This window comes from Heloderma suspectum, chromosome 2 (assembly GCF_057233095.1).
Source record: "Heloderma suspectum isolate Gila_16-S chromosome 2, 16-S_ref, whole genome shotgun sequence".
Lineage (NCBI taxonomy): Eukaryota > Metazoa > Chordata > Lepidosauria > Squamata > Helodermatidae > Heloderma > Heloderma suspectum.
In genome coordinates, this window is record NC_139459.1 from 404,371,464 (window position 1) to 404,398,250 (window position 26,787).

At 51.3% G+C, this 26,787-nt stretch overlaps 1 protein-coding gene and 1 pseudogene across 3 annotated transcripts; one reads left to right on the top strand and one right to left on the bottom strand.

Moving 5' to 3' along the window:
- Positions 1-6,587: 6,587 nt before the first annotated feature.
- LOC146356710 (DLA class II histocompatibility antigen, DR-1 beta chain-like) lies at positions 6,588-16,275 on the bottom strand (annotated as a pseudogene). Its single transcript, XR_014787126.1, has 5 exons — positions 16,122-16,275; positions 11,919-12,087; positions 10,267-10,295; positions 8,375-8,658; positions 6,588-6,684 (listed from the first exon to the last, which is right to left on the bottom strand). The product of XR_014787126.1 is annotated as a DLA class II histocompatibility antigen, DR-1 beta chain-like (transcript).
- A 2,024-nt stretch (positions 16,276-18,299) lies between these two features.
- On the top strand, positions 18,300-24,642 carry LOC146356711 (HLA class II histocompatibility antigen, DR alpha chain-like). Of its 2 annotated transcripts, XM_084831944.1 has the most exons (5): positions 18,300-18,455; positions 20,607-20,864; positions 21,597-21,878; positions 22,527-22,677; positions 23,272-24,642. In XM_084831944.1, the coding sequence occupies exons 1-5, from the start codon at positions 18,365-18,367 to the stop codon at positions 23,273-23,275; spliced, it is 786 nt and encodes a 261-aa protein (XP_084688070.1). In that variant the 5' UTR covers positions 18,300-18,364; the 3' UTR covers positions 23,276-24,642. The 2 variants fall into 2 exon arrangements, with proteins under 2 accessions (XP_084688070.1, XP_084688071.1); XM_084831945.1 differs by lacking the exon at positions 23,272-24,642 and having other exon boundaries at positions 22,527-22,681.
- Positions 24,643-26,787: the final 2,145 nt, after the last annotated feature.

Here is a 26,787-nt window from a genome sequence, read left to right on the forward strand (position 1 = left end):
GCTTAGAGATTTTATTATATTAAGCAGTATGTAAATTTTAATAATAAATAAACAACTGGGGATAACCCATCTTGCATCTGAGGAAGTGGGTTCTGCCCATAAAAGGTTCTGCCAGAATAAATCTGCAAGCCTTCAAAGTGCCACAGGACGCTTGCTTGTTTCTTCTCCAAGAGACTCGCAGAGCAGGGGTTTCTGCACGCTGCAGAGGAGCTGCACTCTGGATACTGACTTGTGTGGTCTTTTGGAAACATTCGTAAGCTACTTCGGACAAATGTTTCTGCAAAGGCAAGATAAACATACACACAAGGAATTGGGGGAAGAGGTGTGGAGAGACCTTACCTGCAGGTGGTTGGGTGGGTGTTGCTAAAGAGAGAGAGGGATGGGGACACAGTTTCATCCACGGAGGGGTGTTTGGGAGGGTCAGAACTAGGCCTTGAACTGCCCCTCAAGCGTAAATCCCTCGCACCTCTTTTCTCTGCCCAGCCAGACTCCCATATTGTTGCCAAACAAAACCTCCCTTCCGGACCCAGCAGCTGAACTGACCTCTACCTGAGGGGCGTATTTCTAAGCAAACCTTCCTCAGAGGCCTCCTGCTGTCCTGGCAGATGGGGTGGCACTGAAGCACAAGGACCCCCTTCCTGGTGTCAGAAACTCTGCTGGGAACCTGGGCAGGGCCTGTGTAACTCCCAGCATGAGAGTTGGGGGGGGGGGCGCAGCTCAGCACTCCTTCACAGGCAGAAGGGGGCCCCAGGTTCAGTCCTGGCATCTCCAGCTAAGAAGGAACGCAAGGGAGGAGCTGATGGGAGAGATCCTTCTCTCTCTGCCCGAGACCCTGGAGAGCCATGGCCAGTCAGAGCAGGCAGCAATAATACTTCCCACTTCCAGAGCACTTTCAAGCGATCTAAAGAACTGGGCATGTTTGGCCTTGAGAAGAGAAGACTGAGGGGTGATAGGATAGCGCCCTTCAAGTCCTTGAAAGGTTGTCCCAGAGAGGAAGGCCAGGATCTCTTCTCCATCATCCCAGAGTGCAGGACGTGGAATAATGGGCTCAAGTTCCAGGAAGCCAGATTCCAGCGGAACATCAGGAAAAAATTCCTGACTGTTAGAGCAATACACCAATGGAATCCATTCCCCAGGGAGGTGGTGGGCTCTCCCACACCAGAGGCATTCAAGACAAGGCTGGACAGCCATCTGTCAGGGATGCTCTGACTTGGGTTCCTGCACTGAGCAGGGGGTTGGACTCGATGGCCTTGTAGGCCCCTTCCAACCCTACTGTTCTATGATTCTATGAAATGGGAGTTAAAAAGCCCAAGAGCCTGGAGCACCTCCTATTCCTGGAGGCTTTATGGAGCTGGTGGGTTCCCATCCCCATCAGTGAGTGTCCTGCCTCAAAAGGCTCTGCCCTTGTCCCAGAAGCCATTGGCACAACCCCCAGCTTCTCAGGCCCTGAAACTGATCCCAAGCACGTGCAACTGGAACAACCACATATTGCTTCCTTGTTCCCTGAAACAACCACATATGGCTACTCCTGCCTCCCCTTCTCTCCCATGAGAACATAAAGGGAGCCCTGATGCTGGATCAGACCGAGGGACTCCCTAGTCCAGCACTCTGTTCTCACAGTGGCCAACCAGAGGCCCCAATGGGAAGCTCAGAAGCAGGACATGAGCGCAACAGCCCCCCCCCCACTCTTGTACCCCAGAAACTGGCACTGAGAGGATGCTTCCAGGTGGGGAGCCCCTAGCCCTACCCTCCTTAGGAAAAAAAAGACAGAGGAAGTGGCGGGAAAATATGGGAGGGTTGCAAAAGCAAATCGTCATTTGAAACCCCATAAAATTATGTCAACGAGGCAGGGCGATTGCTCCCAGAGAGCGAGCGAACAGGGGGAGCAAACGGGAGTTGGCCAGGGGAGTTGCAGTGGTTGAAGAGACAAAGGAGACAGAGGCTAAGAGGTAAGTGGGCTGCAGGAAGCTCAGCGGGCTGCCCTTTATCCTTCTGACTGGCTGTGAGCTCACCAGGTGCTCCTGAGAGCTCCAACTGAATTGGGAGTGTGTGGCCTGAGTACTCCCAGCAGCTGACTGGGCGGGAAGCTTCAGTCTGTTTCCCGCCTCCCAGCTGAGCAGAGCAGAGCAGCAAGCTGCTCCAGCTGGTCCAGGGACTACAGAAGCAGGCAAGCTCCCAGAGAGCGAGCGACCAGAGCGAGCAGACAGGGGGAGCAAACAGGAGTTGGCCAGGGGAGTGCGGCAGGGGAGGTCAAGGGGGAAGCCCCTAACTTTTTTTTTTATTTTTTTACTAACTTTTTTCCATTTATTTGTCTTGTAACACACACTTCCACACCAGTGGGACTCTGCTTTTAACCTCTACTGAGAAGAGGAGCAGGCACAGGCTAGTCTAGAACAATCACAAAGCTAGACACAAAAAGGGAAAAGAGGCTATGGAAGGACAAGACTCTCCAGTGGTGGTGACCTGCAAGGTGTGTGCAATGTTTGTTTTCTTGCCTGAGAACAACATGGCCTACACCTGCAACACGTGCAAGTTGATCACGCTGCTGGAGGAAAAAGTAAGTGGACTGGAGCGGCGACTGTCGACCCTCCGGGGAATAAGAGAACACGAAGAGTTCTTGGACTGAATGGGGGAACTACAGCAGCAAAGGGCAGACCAGAAGCTTGAAGAGAAACAGCAAGATGAGGCAGTGGGAAATGCTGAGGTGAAGAAAAATGGAGTAGAGGATACTCCTTGGAAAACGATGACAGTTAGGAGAAGAAGAACTAGACGCCACTCTGCGCCAGTGGAAGCAGTGGAGCTGTGGAACCAATTCCAGGTACTTGCGGATGAGACTGGAGGACAGCCTGCAGAGGAAGAATCACAGGGGAACCTGCATGAGAGTGAGCAAGAGGCTAAAGGTCAGTCAAACAGAGGCGATGAAAGCCAGGCCTACAAGAAGAAGAAGAGAAGAGTGGTAGTAGTGGGAGACTCCTTGCTGCGTGGGATCGAGACCCAAGTATGTCGCGAAGACCCATGGACTCGCCAGGTATGTTGTCTCCCGGGAGGACAGATTAGAGACGTGACTGAAAGGTTGCCTGCACTCATAAAGCCCACTGACAGGTATCCCTTTCTTCTCATCCATGTGGGAACAAATGATACCGCCAAGCGGAGCTACGAAGAGATCACGTCAGACTTTGAAGCTTTGGGAAGGAAACTCAAGAACTTTGGGGCCCAGATAGTTTTCTCATCCATCCTTCCAGTAGTTAGAAGAGGGATAGAAAGGGAACGAAAAATACTCCGGGTGAATGACTGGCTACGAAGGTGGTGCCGACGAGAGAGATTTGGATTCTGGGACCACGGGCTATACTTCCTGGAAGATGGGCTGTTGGCTAGGGATGGGTTGCACCTCACAAAGGCTGGGGAGAATGTGTTTTGCCACAGCATGAAGAACTTCATCAGGAGGGCTTTAAACTGAATCCTACGGGGAAGGGAGATGTAATGTTGGGGGTAACAATGGACATAGGCGCATGCACTGCAACAGAGAGAACAGCTCTGATAGCGCCCAGTAATAGTCTTCAGACACATGTAGGAAGAAAGCCAGACTATGAAGCACATGGTCTTTGATGTCTATATACGAATGCCCAGAGTATGGGAAACAAACAGAACGAACTTGAACTCTTAATACAAGAGGGAAATTATGACCTGATAGGTATAACTGAGACTTGGTGGGATGACTCTCATGACTGGAATACAGCAATGGAAGGATATCACTTGTTCAAAAAGAACAGGAGGAACAGAAAGGGAGGTGGGGTTGCCCTGTATGTGAAAAATACATATCTCTGCACAGAAATACAGGAGGAGGAGCTTGGTAGCCCCATCGAGAGTGTCTGGATCAAAATAAATGGAGCAAAGAATAAAAGGAACCTGGTGGTCGGAGTCTACTACCGGCCACCCAATCAAGGAGAAGACGAGGATGAAACTTTTGAAAAGCAAATAGCCAATGTTTCAAGGAAGCATGATGTAGTAGTAATGGGGGACTTCAATTTCCCTGATATTTGTTGGGAGACAAATTCTGCAAAACATGGCCCCTCCAGGAAATTCCTGACTTGTGTGGCGGATAATTTCCTCCTACAGAAAGCAGAGGAAGGAACTAGAGGATCGGCTATCCTTGACTTGATCCTAACCAACAGAGATGACTTAGTGGAGAAAGTAGCAGTTACAGGAACTCTGGGGGAAAGCGACCATGTTGTACTTGAGTTCTTGGTTCTAAGGGAAGCAAATGCCGAGTGTAGTCAAACGCGTACCCTGGATTTTAGGAAAGCTGATTTTCATAAACTCAGAACAATGATCAGTAAGGTCCCCTGGCAAGCGATGCTAGCGAGAAAAGGAGTCCAAGATGGGTGGGAGCTTTTAAAAAAGGAAATTCTCAAGGCACAATCACTAACAATTCCAACAAGAAGAAAAGGTGGAAGACAACAGAAGAAGCCAATGTGGCTTCACAAAAAGCTTAGGGATGACCTGAAAACAAAAAAGGACACATATAGGAAGTGGAAAGAAGGCCAAGCAACAAAGGAAGAGTGCAGGCAGGTAGCACAGAATTGCAGGGATGGCGTCAGGAAGGCTAAAGCTGAGAATGAGCTGTGGTTAGCAAGGGATGTTAAAAACAACAAAAAGCCTTTCTTCAGCTATGTGCATAGTAAAAGGCAGAGGAAAGAAATGGTTGTTCAGCTATTAAATAAGGATGGCAAAATGATAACAGATGACAAAGAAAAGGCAGAAGTGCTCAATTCCTACTTTGGCTCAGTCTTCTCCCAAAAGAGGGTCTATGACCCCCCTGGCAAAGGCGAAGTACAGGATGAAGATTGCAGCTTGAGATCGACAGGCATATGGTCAAGGAACACCTCATTACTCTGAATGAGTTCAAATCTCCAGGGCCAGATGAACTGCATCCTAGAGTCATAAAGGAACTGGCAGAAGAACTCTCAGAACCGCTGTCTATTCTCTTTGAGAAATCATGGAGGACGGTGGAAGTGCCAGATGACTGGAGGAGGGCTAACATTGTCCCTATCTTCAAAAAGGGTAAAAAGGAGGAACCTGGGAACTACAGACCAGTCAGTCTGACATCAATCCCTGGGAAAATTCTGGAGCAGATCATAAAGCAATCCATCTGGAAGCACCTTGACAACAATGCCGTGATTACTCGAAGCCAACATGGATTTGTCAAAAAACAAGTCCTGCCAGACAAATCTGATCTCATTTTTTGATCAAGTAACCTCCCTTGTAGACCGTGGGAATGCTGTAGACATCATATACCTCGACTTCAGCAAAGCTTTCGACAAAGTGCCCCATGATATCCTGATGAGCAAACTAGCTCGAAGTGGGCTAGATGAAACAACGATCATGTGGATCCACAGTTGGCTACAGAATCGGACTCAAAGAGTGCTTATCAATGGGACCTTCTCAAGCTGGGGAGAGGTAACGAGTGGGGTACCGCAGGGCTCAGTCCTGGGCCCAGCGCTCTTCAACATTTGTATTAATGACTTGGAGGAGGAGGTGCAGGGAATGCTGATCCAATTTGCAGATGACACAAAATTGGGAGGGATAGCTAATACTTTGGAAGACAGAAACAAAATTCAAAGTGATCTGGATAGACTGGAGTGCTGGGCAGAAAACAACAGAATGGCATTTAATAGGGACAAGTGCCAAGTTCTTCACCTAGGAAAAAGAAACCAAATGCACAGTTACAAGATGGGGGATACATGGCTCAACCACACTATGAGCGAGAAGGATCTTGGAATTGTTGTTGATCACAAGCTGAATATGAGCCAACAATGTGATGTGGCTGCAAAAAAGGCAAATGCTATTTTGGGCTGCATTCATAGAAGCATCGCTTCCAAATCCTGGGAAGTACTAGTTCAGCACTAGTTGAACTCAGCACTGAGTTCAGTGCTCTACTCAGCACTGGTTAGGCCTCATCTGGAGTACTGTGTCCAGTTCTGGGCACCACACTTGAAGAAGGATGCAGACAAGCTGGAGAGGGTTCAGAGGAGGGCAACAAAGATGATCAGGGGACTGGAAACAAAGCCCTATGAAAAGAGACTGAAAGAACTGGGCATGTTTAGCCTTGAGAAGAGAAGACTGAGGGGAGATATGATTGCACTCTTCAAGTACTTGAAAGGTTGTCACAGAGAAGAAGGCCAGGATCTCTTCTTGATCATCCCAGAGTGCAGGACACGAAATAATGGGCTCAAGTTACAGGAAGCCAGATTCCGGCTGAACATCAGGAAAAAAATCCTGAGTGTCAGAGCAATACGACAATGGAACCAATTACCTGGGGAGGTGGTGGGCTCTCCCACACTGGAGGCATTCAAGACGAGGCTGGACAGCCGTCTGTCAGGGATGCTCTGACTTGGATTCCTGCATTGAGCAGGGGGTTGGACTCGATGGCCTTGTAGGCCCCTTCCAACCCTACTATTCTATGATTCTATGATTCTATAAGAAAAGCCTCACGCAGAGACATCCTGCCTGTGGTGGCATGGAGACATCAGGACTAGTGGCCATGGATAACTTTATCCTGTCTGATCCCCTTTTAAAGCCCCCCAAGTTCAGGGCCATCCCTCCGCCTTGTGGTAGCGGAGTCTACAGTTCAACAACGCGCCCTGCACTGCTGTTGCTAGCATGATGAACGAATTCTCGCCCCACCTTTTCACAAAAGTACACAAGGGGGCTTACACAAATCGACATACTACAAAATAATGTAAAAATAAGGCACAACCTAAGAAACAGACCCAACAGCAGTTAAAACAAGCCACAGTTTTAAAAACAACTCACATAATCAATGATTGGGAGACAAGGTGGGATGGCGCAATTCTCCCCTTGTCTGGCTCCAATCTCTCGTACCAGCCCTAACCCAGACCCAGGATTGGACTGGGAGGCAGCAGATCCGGGTTCTAGTCCCCACTTGGCCATGGAAGCTCACTGGGTGATTTGGGGCCAGTCACAGACTCTCAGCCTAATCCACCTCACAGGGTTGTTGTTGTGAGGCTAAAATGGAGAGGAGGATTATGTACGTTGCCTTGGGTTCCTTAAGGAGGAAAAAAGGCGGGATATAAATTAAATAAACAAATAAACAAATTGGAGGCTGTTTCCAGAGTTTGCAGGGAATTTCATTAGCGTTAAGGGCAGGTGACCTTAGTCCTGATGTAACACGAAACTAAAATCAAGGCTGATGGGGCCGGGGGCAAAATCGTGGGAGACGGGAGGGGCCAGGGAGAGGGGGTGCATAAATCCTGAGGCCCCCTCACAATCTCGTGAGCATAGTTAAGAGAGTGCTATTGTGATGTCTTCATTGGCTCAATGCGCCTTATCCTTCTACTACCTACCATTCACCCAGCTTCCCTTTATTTGTCCTGAATAAACCATTCCTCCCACCATTCAGCTTCATGGGATAACCCCACTGGGTCCTAGTATTATGACAGAAAGAGAGAAAGATCTTCCTGTCTACTTTATCCACACCAGGCATAATCTTCTACACCTCCATCATTCCCCCCATAAAAGCAGGCCTAACTAGGCTTCATAAGTAGTTTGGTTCAGGCAAGGTGCCTGATGGGATTGAGAGAATGACCATGAGAAGGTCATTGTAGCTTGCTCATTATAAGCAGGAAATTCCTATCCACCAAAGTAGCTCATCCCTGAAGATAAGAATGCAGCTGTGCTGCTAAGACCCTTGCAGAGTTAAATTAGCTCTTGAGCATGCATAGTGTATTTTCTTTGTTCCCCAACTAACAGTCTGTATAAATGCATCCTGTTTTTTGTATTTGGTGAGACTTAGTTTTGACTGACTCTCCCACAGCTATGATGTGCTTTAATAAATTCCTGTCTGTTCAACCTAACCTGCCTTAGATATTTCCTTAACACCCCTTACTCGCCTCTGCTAAAAAAAAAAAACCCAAATGTTAAAGCCCTTTCCTCGTTGGGGGGTTGCTCCAGTCCCTTGGTTCTTCGGGTTGCCCTTTTCTGCACCTTCCCCAGCTCTACAATGTCCTTTCTGAGGTGTGGTAGCCAGAACTGCACACACTGTTGCCCTTCTTCTGCCTCCCATGTTGATTTTTAGATTGTAAGTTCCTGTGTGATGGCACTATATAAATAATAATAAGCACAACAGGAACTCCTGGCTGATCCTCAGGAATGTGGCACGGGGATTGAGGGACAGCTCCAGATTTCAGCTCTCACTACAACAGCCATCGGAACAGAGAACCTCCTGAGAAGGGGTGGGTGGGCTTTCTGGATCCTGAGCAGGTCAGGGGTGACACAGGTATGCGGAATTCCCACCTGTTTGCAGGATTGGGTCTCCAGGGGAAACGGGGAGAGAGGGGGGGGGCTCGTACCCCACTGCACAGTGATGGGCGTCTCCAGGCTGGGGTGCTCCACCTGGCAGGTGTAGATGTCTCCCCGCTCGGGCGTGGTCTCCAGCATCACCTGGGACTGGTATGTCCAGTCTCTGTTCCAGAGCTCTTCCCCATAGGCGACCCCTTCCTCCTCCTACCGGCTCCTGCCCGTTCTTCAGCCACTTGATCTCAGTCTCCAGGGGATAGAAACTGGCCGCAGTGCAGAGCAGCAGGGTGTGGGGGGAGAGGGGGTCGTCCTTGGTGGGGGAGATGGAGACAGTGGGCTTAACTGGAAGGATAGAAGAACATGTGTGAGACACCAGGGGGGTGAGAGGGGGAAGGAAGAGAAGCTGAGAGAGATCCAGAAAACGGAGGAGGGTTTTCTGGGCACAGCAATGCCAGCAACGTTCTCTTTCCCTCTGCAGCCAGCCAGACGCCCTCCTGGGGGGTCCACAAATAGGGCAGGGAGGTCGCAGCCCCTCCCTCTGGCTTCCCCCACACCTGGCCTTCTTCAGAGGGAAGCTGCATTCGCACAGGGAGGCTGCAGGTATCTCTCAGGCCACGTCGGTTTGGACAAGTGGGTCTGTCACAGAGTTTAAGACAGGGCTGGTTTTGCTGTATCGGAATTGCGAAGGCGTCCAGGGATAAACGGGTAACTCCCCTCCCTCGAAGCAAGAAAAGTTGTCTTGTTACGAAACGCCAACTGAAGCACTACTGAAAATGCTGAATGATACATGATTGAAAAAGTGGAAAGGTGAATAAGTAAAAAATTGTGATTGTAGGAAAGAGAAGGCACACAAAGGCAGAGGCGAGTTCACAATACTGGATGAATTCTGAGTAACTGCTGTTAAAAGCTGATTGGCAAGGCCAGGGGGATATTATCCATTTAAAGGAAAATGCTGAGTTTCATCTCAGTACTCAGAATGAAAAGAGTTATGTGAGGGAGGAGGACGAGGTGTAAGAATGTTTCATTCTGGGTAAAGGTGCACCATTTTCACATATCCATTAATGAGCAAAAAATATTGTGCAAGGCACGATAATTAAAAAGCTTGATATATCGATGTCTAGAAAGAGTTATGTACTTAGATTTAGTAAAGGTTGAATAAAGGGTTGTTTTCTCAAAGATATACTTCAAAATAAACTGTATCTGCCATGAAAGGAGTATGTTGAAGTCTTCTTTGTAGATTTTAATCTTATGGGAATCTTCTAGGAGTTTTGATGTGAGCTCAGATTTATGGGGGAGGACATCAGATTAGCTATGAGGCAATATCTATGGAAAACGATGGGAGGATTCTGTTGTTTTTGGAATGAGGAAGCTACTTTACCATCAAGAACAGCCACGGGGAACCTCTGGCCCTTCCCTTAGGCCGTGGCCTCTGGGGAATAAGCCATGGCTGGTTTTAGGGCTATCTAAGGGTGGTCCAACCATCGAACAACTCCTGTCCTCTGGGTTCGCATGACATGGTGAGCTACAGCAAGCCTGATGCCCGCAGGCGCCATGCAAAAATGGCACCCGCTGGCACCGGGCACAATGCAGCCGCCCCCATGGGTCAATAAAGCCACGATGGGCTGCCATGTCATGCGAACCAGGTCAGAGAGAGATGAGTGGGGGAGAAAGAGGGAAAAACCTGTTTCTCACCCTCCTATAAAGTGAAATAGTCCAGGCAGGAGGTCCTTTCCAGGTACCCCGGCGGATCCTGGACTTGTGTGTGTCCGTGTGGGTGGGTGTTATATGGCTCCCCTTGAAGGTGCCACAGGGCTCCCGCTTGCTCTTGCTCTGTGTGTGTCTCCCTGTGCTGCCCCGTGGCCTGTGGGGAGGGGCCGCTCAGTTGGGGCCTCTGAGCCTGCTCTGCTTGTGTCTATATCTGTGTATTGGGGGGGAGTGAGTCACAAGTACCCCCCCACATGGAGACCAAACCCCAGAAACTGCAGAGCAGAGAAACAGAGGGGGGGACCCTTTCAACCCACTCACCTCCCGCCTCGGCCTCCCCTTCCCCAGCTCCCTCGGTGTCCTCCTCACTGCCCAACCCTTCCTTCCTTCATCCTCCCCCCCCCCGCTGCCCCCAATCTCTCATTTGTGATGGGGGGGCTTTCTGCCTTTATCTAACTCTCCCCATTTTAGATTGTGAAGAAGAAATAAAAGCGCATTCTCCGAACGATCTTTTCAGAAAAATAAATTCAGGTCAACAATGCTGCTGTCAAGACTGCCACTGATACCTGCTCTGGGAATAGACTGGGCTCTTCTAAGAGAAATTGCTTTTGCCCATCACAAACCGGAATTTGCTGCACAGAAAAGTGTGTGTGTGTGTGTGTGTGTGTGTGTGGGCGGGGTGGGGGTGGGGTGACATGATAAATTTTACAGTAACCTGAATGTTATTTGTCATTATGACTTAATATAAATAAATAAATATGAATATTAGTATAAATATTACAAATAAATACTGCACATTTTCGTTTAACTTTATTGATGTTCATATGAGTTGCTTAAATAGGAAAAAAAGGGTCCTGTACGCGGAACGCCAGGGAGGTGTGGAAGGGCTTTCTCCCCTGTCGCTTCCAAACTCTGCAATGCCACCCCAAGGACTATTATTGCCCCCACTCCTGGCTTTGAGAAAGGGGTGGGGGAAGGTGCATCTCTTGAATTTAGCCTTTTAAATTGTGTAGTTTTCAACCTTATTTTTATTGTTTTAAATGGCTGTGCATGGCCTTGAGGGCTTTTTAGTCAACAAGGGGGCATCTAAATGTTAATAATAAATTGCAAGTTAATATTCAACCCCTCCCCGCCCCTGGCCTCTCAAAGCCTTAAAAAATGGCCTGGCTGAGGAACTTGCAGGGAGGGGCTGGTGAGGTGGGGGAACAGAAAGTCAGTTTGGGGACGGGAGAGTAATAGGGGAGGCTTTTCTCAAAGGCGGCCTTCTCTGCAGCCCCCACCCACAGCAGCAGGAAGGGGATGGAATCCCCACCCACCTACCCCCAGTGCTTGGAAGAGATGCCCCTTCTCTCCTCTCCTCTCCGCCCCCCACTTGGTTGCCTGGCCCTGGGCAGGAGCCTTCTGGAACATTTCTATACCAAGCTGAAATCCTGAAACTTTACCTGGGCTTTCTACTTCCATTTTAAATGCAGCATCTCAACGGGCTGTCTTTACACTTGCTTCCCTCCCCCCCCTCCATTTCCCCCCTTATCTGCGTATTCTATATGTATCATTATACAGTCACTAGATGGCGCTGTGGTATTGCACAACTTCCTCTTTTTACCAGGAAACTCAACATGCTGTAATTTGATAGCTCATTATCTCCGATCTTTTAAAAAACGGAATAAAGGTCATTTCGCCCAGGAGACACCCTGGAGGTTGCCGACATCATGTAAATGACCCGCTAACTTCCGTGAGTAACCAATCTCAATGGCAGGATAAAAGCCCCATGTGGAGAAGCCCCCAGACTCATCCTGCAGCCTGTGGGCAAAAGGCCTGTAGATACCGTCGTAATTGTACCGGCAGACCTCACCCGGGCCATCCAATCCCACAGGTTGTCCTTGTCTTTGTTCCATCACTGGACATCGCGCTCAGCCCACTCTGCGTCGGCCACATCCTTGCCCAGAGCGCTGTCGAAGTGGGCAAAGTTCTGCTGGCCATATATGGGCCAGTAGAGGAGGCTCACCTGCTGCGTCCCATGGGTGCGATGGCACTCGGACTTCTCCTGGACCAGGAAATGGGGGGCTGCTGGAGAAGGAGGACGGGGGTTCGGTCAGCAAAAACGGTTGGGGGTTCAGAGAGATGCTCAGGCTGCACCACATGATGAGGAGAGCCCCGGATGCAGCTGCCATGTTGCCTGAGACTTACCCAACTTCAAGCCACTCAGTTTCAGTTTATTATTATTATACGGTCACATCCCATTTAAAACGCAAAATATTCCACAAACTAAAATACCTAACACAAAAAACAACAATGAACAATACAACTATTTAAAATATTTAAAACCTAAATACAGTATGATAGTATGATAAAATATCATCAACCACTTATTACATATAAGTCTGAAGAATGACCTTGCAAATCTTAATAGCACAGAATAAACATTTTGCAGCCGCATCTGTTCCCTATTTATTAGCATCAGTCAATAAGTAAGTAAAATACCAGCCAGAGAGTCTTCCAGGGAATTTATTTAAGATGGGTATGATACGTCTTAGTGGTTAAGATGCTGAACTGCAGACCGGAAGGTCGGCAGGACAGCAGTTTGAGACCCAAGTGCTGCGTAATGGAGTGAGCTTCCGTCTTCAGTCCCAGCTCCTGCCAACCTAGCAGTTCGAAAGCAAGAAATTGCAAGTAGATAAATAGGTACCGCCTCGGCGGGAAAGGTAACAGCGTTCCGTGCACCTCGGTTTTCAGTCATGCCGGCCACATGGCCACGGAAGCGTCTTCGAACAGCGCTGGCTCTTTGGCTTAGAAACGGGGATGAGCACCGCACCCTAGAGTGGGACACGACTGGTTGGGGACACCTTTACCTTTTCATAAAAATTACCAAAAAAAAAATACATGAGATAGAGACTCTGGCACTTCATCTCCACGTGGGCAAAGACAATTTGTGTAAGGAATTCCCTGGAAGTGACCAGCCAATGCAGCAGAAGGAATTGCATTGAACCTGGCTTTAGAGAAAATTATACGCTATTTAGCAATAGTCAAATTTTCAAGATACTTTGCACAGCTCATAGTGTCAAATGTCAAGCCTAAGTGAGTTGGGGAAGAAGTAGTATGGATGGCAGATAAGGAATATTGGATATCCATATCTTTAATCCGAAGCACAAAAATAGATTTTACTTGAGAAATATCTTGGGTGGAAAGAAAGCTATTGGAAAAACCCAGCATCTGTAATTTGTTTCTAATAGCTTTAGACCATTGGCTGATATAATTGTCTTCCCAAAGAAGCGAGACATATCCTGATCCAGAACTTGCATAAGCAAGTTTTAGCCAGTATATAAATGCCCAGCACCAAGCTGGTCATTCCACCGATGCAAGCCCAGCCTCGAGCCGTAAAACTGCTGATGGCACCAAAGGTGCCATCAAACAAACTGCTGATGGGAACCAAAGACAATTTTCTGGTTCCCCTCAGGCAGCAAACGGTCTTGGGCGGCCCTGGACACATGCCTCCAATTACCAATTTGAGTAGAGCTTATTTCATGTTTTCTTCTCCTGGAGGACAGAAGGGAAAAGATGTCCATAATGTAGCCGTGACCGGGCAGCAGGGTATGCACCCTCTCCCCATAAAAAAATATTGTAGCAGCAATGGGAAGAGTCCCCCATCTCTCTCGCTCAGGCCCCCTTTTATGTTTCTGAACATTTCAAAGTCCATGGAACACGAAGCTTCTGCCTGCATCTCAGTGCTTGATTGAGACTTGGAAGGGGACTGAAGGGAGGGGGGGATTTATACAGATTGACCTTTGCTGCAGCAGCTCGAGGGCTGTTTTGTAGGAGGAGTTTTGGCTGATGGTCCCAACCAGCCTCAGTCGCAGTAGTGAACTACACTGCAGGGCTGCCCTGAGCCCGCTCTCCAAGCCCAAGGCCCCTCCATCCTGCAAGGAGTGTATAATAACACCCGTCTACATTGCTGGGCTGTCCTACTTTACTCTCTCAGCCTGATGACCAACCTGCAAATTAAGGTAAACAGCACAGGACAACACTACAGGGTTGTTGTAAGTTACTAACTCAGCCCAACTCCCAACCTGCAATCAGGACATAACACAACACCTCACGATAATGTCCTGGGCCGGCCCTGACACCACCCCATCCAGCTCAAGGGAGGGGACCGCCAAGTAGGGAGCGGGTTTAAGCAATCCCTTCCCAGGACCACCACCAGCAAACCCTGCAGGGGTCCAACCTACAACTCCCCCACTCTGAACTCTGCCCACATTGGGAATGGGGGGAGAAAATTGGAGGGGGAGTTTGGGAGGACAGTAAAAGGAAGAGGGCTTTTCTCTTCTGCCTTTTAAATCTGCATAACAGATAGACATTCAACAGGAGTAGATATCCATCATTACTGTGCATCCCGGCTGGGAACGTTTAGCTCAGGTTGGACTTCTGCCCACCCCCACCCCTTGACAGCTACAAGGACAGGAATCCTGTAGGGAGGGTGGAGGGGGGATGGAACCACCCAAGGGCTTTAAGAGCATCCAAGTGAGGATTTGGGGAAGGGAAGGGAAGGGAGGAAAACAGGGCACAAGAACAAGATCTTTCCCTAAGACTTTGATCCAGTAACACAGCAAAGAAACACACCTCCAGAGGAAGCCAATGTAGTGTTGTGGTTGGAGTGTTGGATTAGGACCAGAAATCCAGGCCTCACTCAGTCATGAAACTGCCTGGATGATCTAACTTGGGGAGGAGGTTCCAACAGGGCCTTCCTGCAGGCACCACCAGCACCCCCTTGGTCTGATCCAGCACCAGGGCACTTCTGATATTCTGAGACCCTGCAGGGGGGTTCCCTCAGGCAGAAGCCCCACTCTGAACGCACCTCAGGAAACTGGGCGGAAGGTGGGGCCAAGGAGTTGGGAAAGGCAGTGAAAGGGAAGGGATTGGGGGCCCCACTGCTCCCCTGGCAGAGCACGTCTGCCCTTAATAGCTGTGTGCCAGGCAAAAGTTCAACTGGTGCAGACGTCCCTCATCCCTGCACGTCCCTGCTGGAAATGCTGGGTCCAGGTTGGACTTCTGCCTGTCCCCCGGCTGTTCAAGAGGCTCTTGTTAAAAGAACTCTTCACTGATGTCAGGGAAGGTGATGGCAGCTGCCAAGGTGAGAGCCTGCAAGCAGGGTTGGGGGGGAGACTATGGGGGGGGGCGGTTCTGTCCACCCCTCACTGAACCCAAACTTTCCTGCAGCCACCTGCTACTCTCTGGGGAGGTTCCTCTGCCTTCAGCAGCTGCAGCTTTTCTAGTACAGAGCTGCAGAGAGGAGAGGCGCTTCCTCTGTTGAACTTCTGCCTGCTGTGCAGCTGTGGAAGGCAATGGGGAGGGGGAAAGGCGGGCCAGCAATTGCCTTGTGAGCTTGAAGGAGGCCCTTGGGCAGCCACACTTGGCCAAAGAGGGAGAACTAGACAGACCTTTCTGGCCTGATCCAGCAAGGACAGTTGGCTAAGTGGTCCATTGCAGCAGCACCCCACGGCCACCCCCTCTCTTCCCCAGAGAGCCCTGCCCTGCCCCAGCCTTCCTTTCCGTTTCGCGGTCTCCCTCCTTCCCTCCCTTGCAAAGAACCCAAGAACATAAGCAGAGCCCTGATGCTGGATCAGAACAAGGGCCCATCGAGTCCAGCATTCTGTTCACACAGTGGCCACCCAGCTGTCGATGGGAGACACACAAGCAGGGCAGGAGTGCAACAGCACCCTCCTGCCCATGTTCCCCACCAACCGGTGTACATAGGCACACTGCCTCTGATACTCAAGGTGGCACATAGCCATCAGGGGCCTCCTTGGGGGAGACAGACCCTCCAGGGTCCCAACCCCTGTTGAGGCAGCTCCAGAGGCAATGGGGCCGGGCAGAAGGGGTGGGTGAGGATCCTGGGGGCTCCCATTTCACTTCTCCACCACCACCACCCATGAATGTTGGAGGTTTCCTGGATCCTTCTTGCCCCTTTTCTCTCCACAGGGACCACCTGCCTTTGGGTTCTGGGGGTCTCCTACTCAGGGGAGGCTTATTTGGTACCCCATTGAGATGGTCAGGGGCATAATGGCATCCCTCCAAGCCCCCCCCCCCCGCATATCTCCTCCCCTTACCTGGGGGCTCCGTCCTCCCTCCACTTCCAGGGACCAAGGACGGCCCCATCAGCAGCACCATCATCACCGGGGGAGTCCAAGCAGACCCCATGGCTGCTGCCCCACGAGGACAAGGAAAGAGAAATCTGCTTCCAGCCCCAGAAGGGAAACTTTTGGGTCTGTGATGGGGAAGGAGGGGGGACAGCGATGTTTCCCTGAAGTCCCAGAGAGGGGGCGAGAGAAGCACCAGTGAGAATTTGCTCTTTAGCGGCGTCATCAGTCTCCAGCAGAAGCACAGCTGGCTTGTCCTGTATGAGAAGATGGCTTTTGGCTGCAGAAGAAGGCAGAGGAGGCGTCAGTGTGTGTGTGTTGGAGGGGGGTGAATTAAAGAGCCCCCCTCCCGTTCCTCCTTCTGCCAGGCTGGGTGGGCTGCAGCTGAGGTGGGGCTCCAGGGAGGAAGCCACATTTTCAGCAGAGAGGGGCCACTCAGTCACCCTGCTCGCATGATGATCTTGGGGAAAGAGCAGCCATGAGATGCCCAGCAGGCCTTCGGACCTGGGACTGGGATGGGGCGGGAATGAGTGGGAGCCCTCTTAATGAGCGGGCTGGGCTTCTCGCGGCCCCTAGAGGGTCTGGCAGGAAGGCTCAGTGTTCTCCCCCCCAGAGTTGACCCTTCCTTCCACCCTGGGGCTGCTCCCTCTGGCCGCCTCCGCCTGGTGATCTCCCTGCGACGGGACCCGCTGGGATGGATCCGGACTCCAGTGCACCTGTAGCGGGATACGCATTGTACTGTGTGGAGCTGAGAAGAATTTATTGTGTTTTGTAGGCATGACTAGTTCCATGTGTGTGCATTGTGAGATAACTATGAGTAATGGGAGGTATTCTTGGGACTGAAAGCAGTCTGGCACAACTGGGTCTGGAAGCAGCACGAGGCTTAGCTTAGCAGGGATGCCTTTGTCTACATGATGCCGGTGTCAGTGGCAGGACACTGGGAATGGTGGCACGACCTGGTCTGAAACTGAGGACGAGGTCATCAGCTTCAAGGGGTGGACCAGGGCTTCATCTGTTTGGGAGAGAGATCCTGGGAGAACAAGAAACCCGCCATACATGCCCAGGCCGGCTGCACCCACCATGCTTCCCATCTAGGTAAATATGGAACGTTGATATTGACTGTTAGATTGAGGGAAGCCTAAGTTAATAATATGCTTGCTATTACTGTCATTATACTTTAAGTGATTATAACTTCTGAGTATTTAGGGATGTTTCTAATCTGTCTCATCTTAGCTAAAGCTCGTTATTCTCTTAGACTGTTTGAGCAATAAATATACATTCTTTAATACCGTATTTGTGTTGTCTGGCTTGAGAGAGGTTTCAGGGACCACCACCCATACCTTAATACTTGAAGCCCTAAACACTTGGTAAACATTTGCAAATCTGTCACTGAGTGAGGTCTGGCCTTAAAGTCATTGTATTCTCCCTTGATCTGGTGAATACACCCGTTCAAGTTTAGTCGGATGGAGCCAGAAGTTACTTGTCTCACACCAACAAGGCTCCGTTCTGGCTAGGGCCCAGGGTTCTACAAGAGCCAGCAGTGGAAGGAGCCCCCTGAAAGACCCCACTTACCCTGCCCCAATCCGAAAACCTTGTGGGAGGGGTCTTCTGGTGGGGCTCTGCTGGGGAAGAGCACAGCTTGACAAAGTCACCTAACGGCCCAAGACCCCAGAAGCTGTTGAGAAGCTTCTGGGTTGGTGTTTCTGATGCCCAGGCAGGGAGGCCTCATTTGTGCCTTTTGGGGGGGGACATCTACGGCGGGGCTCATCGCTCCCCCACAATCAAATATTATTTATTGCTTGCGTGTGCAAGGCACTGTACACAACACGGAGGAGATGCATGGACGAGAGGGGCAGAAGGACGAGAACGAGGGGCCCGTGGTGGCCTTCAAGCGTAAGCAGCCTCCCCTGCTCTGCGTCAGCCAGGGTCGGAGGAAGGGTCTCCGCCTCGCCCTGGTCCCGTGGCTGGGAGCTGGGCCATCTCCTCCTTGGGGACTTCTCCGGGACTCCTTCACCCAGCAACAGCTTGGTCGGCAGCAGGGCATTTTCCCATTGGCTGAGCTTGCCCGGGCTGCCCCAGAGCCGCCCCCCGCAGCCCCTCAGGGGCCAGGTCTGGGTTAAATTGGGCCCCTCTCGCCCCACCGCCTCCAGAGCCTGCTTCTGGTCCCGGACCTCCACCGTGCGGGTCCCACGTCTGGCCTTGAGGGAGCCTGAATGGCGGCAGAAAGGGGCAAAGGGGGCTCTCCTGGGGGCCCCCACCTGTGTCTGGGGCTGCTGCTCCTGCTGGCTGCTGAGCTCGGGCGAGGTAAGGGGGCACCGGGCGAGGAGGGGCCCGGCGGGGCGGGGCGGAGTCAGGTGCGGGGGACACATGGGCAGCCTAGCAGAGAGGCGGACCGGCAGGTGGAATAAGTGGCGGGGGGGGGGGGGCAGGCGGGTGACCCCTGCCCCTTTCAGCAGCCAGCCTGGGAGACCGGAGGCTTCCCCGGGGTGGGGGAGAGAAGTTCGCCTTGAAGCGAAATCCCCCTGGCTCAGGCGCTCCCCCCGGAGGGAAAGCTGCCCCCTCCTCTCCACAAAGCTGCCCCCTCCTCTCCGCGACTTCAGACACCCGAAGGCGGCCCCCATCCCATCCCCTCTTCCAGGCTCAACACCCCCAGCGCCTCCAGCCTCTCCTGGCCTCCTGGTGTCCAGTCCCGCCCCCACTCCTTCTTTCCAGCTAAGCCCCCCTAAGGTGGGGCTGTGAGGTGCTCTCTCCAGCTGTGGGGCAGCGACCCCAGCTCCTCTGGCCCTCCTCCTCGCCCTGGCAACCCCTCCCTTGGCGACAGAGTCCCCTCCTCGGGGCAGTGGCGGCGGGATCCCTCCGCGCAGGAAAGAGCGTGGTTGCCCCGGGGGGCTCGCTGGGCCAGGAGGGCAAAGGCGGGCTGAGGAGGGCGATTCCGCAGCCCGACTTGCCTCCGCGAACGGCACGCCGCCCGCGGCCCTCCGCGTCTCCTCGCCCCGGGGGCAGGGGGGAACCTGGTCTCCGCTCCTGACGTGCCCCCCGCGTGGCAGCGCTTGGGGGGGAGAGCCGGAGTTGCGGAAGAGACGCAGGGCTGACAGCTCGTGCCCACTCGGGGGGGGAGGGGAGGGGAGGGGACGGGCGCCCCGGGGTGCACGCAACCCACTTCCATCCCGAAGACAGAGAGAAGGAGAGAGAGAGGGAGAGAGGCTGCCTGCACGCGAGGCATTCAGAGCGCACCCGTGACCGGCCACGCGCGGAAGTTTGCAGGCCCATTACACGAGCCCCCCCCCCCCCGGCGAAAAGTGTTGCTAAACAAAAAGCGAGCCTGTAAATCAAGCATTTAAACAGAGCGGGGTGCACGGCGCTGCGCAGCCACTGGATGGCACCGTTTTCCACCGCAAGATGTACGGGCTGGCGAGAAAGGGCGGCCGCGGCCCTTGTTTCATCGCGCCGCGGAGGGGAACGAAAGTGCTGCGGCATGGGGCGGGGCGGGGCGGGGCGGGGCTCCCAGGTGTTCCTTTAATGTAGAGGCGTCCTAAACTTCGGGAGGAAGCTGCTGACAGCAAGAGCCGTTCAAGAGTGGAACTGGCTGCTTCTGGAATTGCTGGACTCTCCGTCCGTATAGTTTCAAGGAGAGGCTGGAGGGCCGCCCATCAGGGATGCTGCGACTGTAAATTCCCTGCACTGGCGGTGCGGGGGGGGGGGGGGGAGCGACTAGGTGACCTCTGAGGTCCTGTCCACCTCTAGGAGCCTGTGCTTCTAGGGACTTCCCTCCCGCCACCCCTCCACCAGCATGTTGCGGTGGACCAGAAGGGGGCCTCAGCAGGGAGGAAAACACCCCTCCGCCTCCCCGTCCCGCCTCCTCTTCCTACATGACCTGCAACCTGGATTGCTCTCCGTTCACTTTGTGCCGCACAGCCAGGCCCCCTCCCCTCTTCGCCCCCCTGCAGAAAGCCAAACTATCTCCCCCTTCATGGCAAGGCACTTCCTCCCCCAGCCCCATCCGGAGGAGGAGGGCAGCAGGCCCTGGATGTGCATGCGCTGTTGGGGGCACGGCTTCACTGCCACGAGGTTGATGCTCATGTTGAGGGCAGCTGCATTTCTCCAAGTTCTGCTCCTTCCAAGTATTCGGGATCGCTGCCTCCCATGGCTGATATTCAGAGGAGGGAATAAATTCATTTTCTGGAGTTTCTGTGTTCCCTTCTTTTCCATAGCTAGATAATGATATTTTCCATTTTCATATTTTCCTAAAAGAACCACATTATTAATTAGGAGTAGTAGTATTAATTGCTATCATCATCATATAGGGAAAGGGCTTATAGTCTCCATAAACCATAACATTCAAGCAAGGTCCCACCCAGCTGAGCTTCCTGGGAGAGTCTCTCTCCTCTCCTCCATCCTCCTCTGCTCCTGCCCACTTTCACCCCCTGGTCCCTCCCTCCGTCTCTGCCCCTGCAGGGGATGACATCCTGTCCCAGGTGGCCTTCGTCCAGAGGACATATGACTCCGCCAAAGGGCCTGGGGAGTTCATGTTCGAGTTTGATGACGATGAGATCTTCCATGTGGACCTGGAGAAGAAAGAGACCATCTGGAGGCTGCCCGAGTTCAAGGAGTTCACCAGCTTCCAGGCTGAGGGCGCCCAGGGCAACATCGCCGTCCTCCGCTCCAACCTGGACATCCTCATGAAGCGCTCCAACTACACGCCCGCTGAGAACGGTACCAGCCCTGGGTGGTGGGGGGGGGGCAGGGGGGTCTCATTCACTCCCGCCCTTGCACCCACTGGCCTTCCTTTCTTAGCAGATGCTGAGATCCTACATGCATTTTTGCATGCCCTTCTAACCCACGTGCCTAGTGGGGGGAAATCCAAATTCTTAGAAAATACCAAATAATGGACAGCAACATCCTTTTGTTTTCCCTGACCAACGGAAGCTGTTTAGAACATGAGACAATCTGTGCCTAGTATAGAACCCATAGGCAGCAGCTCCTTCTCCCAGAAGTGGGGTTTGATCCAACATCTCCTGTTTCTCATGGCAGCCCCCTTACCCACTGAGCAGCAGGATACCACCCCAATTTCCATACTGATTTCTGAGTCATTACCTTTCGGTATCACCAGAAAAGAATTATTTTAATTCACTGAGAGCCATTCAGTAGGTCTGTGGGTGAGACTTTGGAAGCAGCTCAACTGAACCATTTGGGGTTTCTAGCTACAGTACAGGTTTACTCTCCTGACGTTTTTTCTTAATGCAGACAATCCACTAAGGAAGGAAAGAGCAGAACAGCAGCACAATCCCGCTGAAGGTGTAGGCAGGAAAATGTCTGGAACTGAGGTGGGGGGAGGAGGAGCTGTCCCTGGGGAAGGAGGATGGCGTGTTGGAGGTGGCCCTCCTGTCTTGACTGCTTGCTATGCAATCTGGCTCTCCCAAACTCTTCTCTTGCCCCCCCCCCCAGTTCCTCCAAAAGCGACGGTGTACCCGGAGAAGCCGGCAGAGGAGGGGGAGCCCAATGTCCTGATCTGCTTGGTGAACGACTTCTCTCCCCCCGTGGTGAACATCACGTGGCTGAAGAACGGGCAGGTGGTGACGGAAAGAGTGGAAGAGACAGATTTCTACCCCAACAAGGACAACTCCTTCCGGAAGTTCTCCTACCTGACCTTCATCCCCACCAGGGGCGACGTTTACTACTGCCAAGTGGCGCACTGGGGCCTGGATGAGCCCCTGGTCAAGGAATGGAGTAAGCGGGGGGGGGCTCTCTTTGAAGGAGTGGGGGGAAGGAAACACAGGCTGAAGGGGTGTTCGCACGTGCATTTCCATCACTTCACAGGGGCCACATGAAATGGTTCTTCACTGGTATGGAGCAGCCATTAGCGATCCTAGGACAGGGCTTTCATGTATCAACTGAGAACACCTTCAAATGCAAGACTTTGCCATGGAGGCAGTCCACACATTCAAACCTTAGTCATCATGGCATAAACCCACACAGTATGACAAATGCATGTGTGAACTGGTACTTAGAGACGCCACCCTCACAGTTAAAATCAGGCCCTAGAAACTGCATCGTCAGGGTTCTGGGAAGTCTGTACAACACATCAGCAGTTCACTCTGAACTGGCCATGTAGTCCTGCCTTCAGGCTGAGAAACGTGGAGATTCAGACCCCCCCTGTGGGGGAGCTCCATGGAAAGGGCAGCTCAGTGGGGGTTGGCCCTGGGACCCTTGCTTGCTTCTCAGCATCCTCTTGGGGCCAAGTGAGGAGCAGAAGACTCAGTCATGTCCACGGCGGATACAGCATCACAGGGGCAAAAAAGGCAGAGGAGGGTCTGGGTCTTCTCTCTTTGTCCTTCTGATAGCCCCTCTGCACCCCTCCTGTCTCCCCTCTCTCAGATGCCAACATGCCAGAGCCCCTCCCAGAGAACATGGAGAACATGGTGTGTGGCCTGGGCCTGGCCATAGGCATCGTGGGCATCATCGTGGGCACCGCCCTCCTCATTAAGAGCCGGCAGAGGAACGGAGCCAGATATCGCCAGGGGCCCCTGTGAGTTCCAGCCCCTGCTGGTAGCCTTAACCGGGGGGTGGGGAGGGGGACATTCACATTTCTTCCTGTGAGGTGGGGAGACTCTCATGGTGAGCCAGGGCTGCTATTACCATTGGAAAACTATTACTGGCAGATCTCTGCCATCCCTTTCCTCCTTCATGAGGCCCAGCATCCTTCCCCTGCAACATCAGCAAGGTTTTATTAAACAAACAAAATGCTTGTCTTCTTGGTCCCCACATAGTGTGGTGCCCAGTTATGTATGGGAGGCAGCCTGGGGAAGGGGTGTGTGTAGGGAGGGGGGTATTCCAGGCACAGGGAGCAGCATGGGAGAAGCCACGGAAGACCGTGCAGAGGGAGGAGGAAAGGGGTGGCTAACAGTGGATGAGTCAATGAGGAATATGATCAAAGGCATGAAAACAATCATGATAGATGATCTGTGTATTCACTGAGGGAGCAGAGAGCTTTCCAAGCCACAAGCTAAGTGTGGTGCCTGGTCATTTTAGATGAGGAGGGTCTTTCTAATGTATCTGAGATCTGCCCCCACCTCAGTCCATGACAGTTCTCACACATGCCTCTCCTTTCCTTCCCTCTCAGGTAAAGGAAGTGCCATGCTGCAGTTCCTTCCCATCAGATCTGCTCCTGCCTTCCTCTGAACTTCCAGGATCCCTTCTCACCAACACTGCCCCTGTCTTGGAATGCTTCCCCCACCCCAATCCACTCTATTGCTCCAGCATCTCTCCTTAAGAGGGAAGGACTGCACCCTGCAGATGATTCCCTCCAGGAAGCAGAGGAGGAGCCTTGCCCCGAGATGCTTTCTGTCTCCTTCCGCTTCCTGGGGCTGTCTGAGGTTACAACATTCCTGGTCCCAGTGAAGCTCAGCAAAGATCCTGGGTGGCTTCAGGTGGAGCATTTTGGCCACTTCTTCCTGCCTCTCCAGGGTTTTAGTGAGAGCCTGCTCTGGTTCTGGGCACTCGAATTATAGCACGTTAAATGTGGAAGGGACCACTGCTGAACCACTCTCATTGTTAGGACATGTCTCCCACCATTTAGCCAAAATTTGCTTCCTTGCAATGTCCACCTGTTGGTTCTAGTCCTGCCCTCTGGAGCAACAGCGAACAAACCTTCTCCATCTTCCACATGGCGGCCTTTCAGATATGTGAAGAGGCTCTCATCTCTCCCCTTCATCTCCTCTTCTCCAAGCTGGACATGCCCAGTTCTTTCAGCCTTTCCCCACAGAACTTGTTTTCCATACGGCTGACCATCTTTGTTACCCTCCTTTAAGCCTTTTTCCAATTTCTCTGTATCCTTTTTAAAGTATGGCACCCAGAACTGGGCACGGTACACCAGATGAGATCTGACCGGCACAGCATAGAGTGGAGCTATTACTTCTTGTGATCTGGACACTCGGCTTCTATTAAAAGCACCCTAAGATTGCATTGGCTTTTTTAGCAGCTTTGTCACAGTGCAGGCTCATTCATTAGAATGTTAAGCGTTATTAGATCTATCTGTTAGCAGCAAAATGCCTCCCCCAAGGCTTCCTCTTGGGTAAATCACTCGTGGCAACAAGTTCTTGTTTGGTCAATGATTGATAAGGGGTGCTTCCAGACAGAAGGCATTGTGCAGCTATTTTGTTTTTTACTCTTTAATGGATTTTCTGCAGTAAGAGAAAAGATGGAAGAAGCAGTAGGAAAAGACAGGAGGGTTACAAGTGGAAGATGGCAACATCTGGACCAAGTGTAAAATCTTGTGAATGAGGCAGGACGATGGCACCATAAAAGTCTCATCTGGAAGCACCCCGAGAGTTGGTTTGCATGTGCTGGGGGAGGGTCTTGAGGAGTGATTTTGCCCTGTAATGGTATTTCCTGTGGGGCCTGTGCATTGTTCCCTCCCACACACACACCTCTCGCATATTTTCATGCTGTCACCTTTCTGAAATTTGAATAAATTAGATTGTGTTTGTCTGAATCCATCTGTGTTTTGTCCCCTTTTAAAAGAGTGTGTATCACCACTGCACCATAATGATCTCCTTACGGTGTCACTGGGTCTGTCCACACATTCCATTACAGCGGCTCCATGTTTGCGAACGAGAATCTATTTGCCTGGTTGCCGCAACCAGCCCTGGCTCTCTGATAAGGGTATACAGGGTTTCAACAACTATTTATCTCATTCATGCATTACACTTTCTAAGATGTAGGATATGTTGATCAGATTTTGTAGATCATATAAAACATGGAGGAGCTTAAGAACTCAAAAATCTTCTGTATATAAACAACAACCAACCCACCAACCCCCTCCCCAAAGATTGTAGTCTTCGGAGGGGCATTTGGTAGCTATCCGAGAAGAGGCCCTGGTCCAACAGAGCCCTTTAGCAATTGCTCTTCTAAGGTGGAGGAGGAACAACCTCTTGGCAACAGGATGCCTTGGCCAAAAGGCGATCTAGCATGGCTCCTGCAGCTACTGGCAGGAGAAAACACCACTGCCATTCCAGAGTTTGCTTTTAGGGAACCCAAGGGTCATGAAGGCTGCATACAGATGACCATTTTCAGAGACTTGAATGAATGTGGTCTAGCAGTCATCTTTGTCTGTGGTACAAACAATTGATATTTCTCCCTTGCTATGCTCCTTGGCCAAGCAGAGTGTGCAATGCATGGTTTTGTAATGCTTCAAAAAGCTCTTTGACCACAGCAGGGTGGAGAAGATGATCAAGTGTTATTGCAGGCAAGATTTACTGCCTTATGCTGAGTATGACCCTTGGTCAGTTCTGCACTGAATTGTCTCTGACTGGTAGCAGATCTCCGAGGGTTTCTGGTGGATGTTTTGTCATCGCTGCTACCCAGAGGTCCTTTGAACTATGTTTGCCAGGATTGAACCCAGGCCCTTTGGCATCCAACGGAGCACCCGAGCTTGGAACCCTCCATTTGTTGTTGTTGTTGTTGTTGTTGTTCAGTCGTTCAGTCGTGTCCGACTCTTCGTGACCCCATGGACCATAGCACACCAGGCCTTCCTGTCCTGCGCTCTCTCCCAGAGTGTGCTCAAGTCCATATTCTTTGCATCGGTGATGCTATCTAGCCATCTCATCCTCTGCCGTCCCCTTCTCCTTTTGCCTTCAATCTTTCCCAGCATCAGGGTCTTTTCTGGGGAGTTTTCTCTTCGCATTAGGTGGCCAAAATATTTCAGCTTCAGCTTCAGTATCTGTCCTTCCATTACATTACATTAAAACCCTCCATGGATCAGTGCAGGATAGACCTATCAGAGAGTTCTCAGGGCAGCTGAAAACAAGGAATAAAACACATTTAGATTACATTAAAACAGATAAGAATAAAATTACTTGTTTTGTTTTTACTGACTGTATGGAGCTTCTCCATCTTTGGCTGCAAAGGACATAATCAATCTGATTTCGATATTGACCATCTGGTGACGTCCATGTGTAGAGTCGCCTCTTGTGCTGTTGGAAAAGAGTGTTTGCTATGATCAGCATGTTCTCTTGGCAAAACTCTATTAGCTTTTGTCCTGCTTCATTTTGTACACCAAGGCCATGCCTGCCTGTTATCCCGGTGATTTCTTGACTTCCTACTTTAGCATTCCAATCCCCTATGATGAAGAGGACATCTTTTTTTGGTGTGAGTTCTAGAAGGTGTTGTAGGTCTTCATAGAACCGATCAACCTCAGCTTCTTCGGCATCAGTGGTTGGGGCATAGACTTGAATTACTGTGATGTTGAATGGTTTGCCTTGGATTCGTACTGAGATCATTCTATCATTTTTAAGATTGTACCCCAATACTGCTTTTCCCACCCTTTTGTTGACTATGAGTGCTACTCCATTTCTTCTAAGGGATTCTTGCCCACAATAGTAGATATGATGGTCACCTGAATTAAATTCGCCCATGCCTGTCCATTTTAGTTCGCTGATTCCCAAGATGTCGATGTTCAATCTTGCCATCTCATGTTTGACCACCTCCAGCTTACCTTGATTCATTGATCTGACATTCCAGGTTCCTAAACAATATTGTTCTTTACAGCATCGGATTTTCTTTTCACCACCAGACACATCCACAGCTGAGTGTCCTTTCGGGTTTGGCCCAGCCGCTTCACTCTTTCTGGCGCTACTTG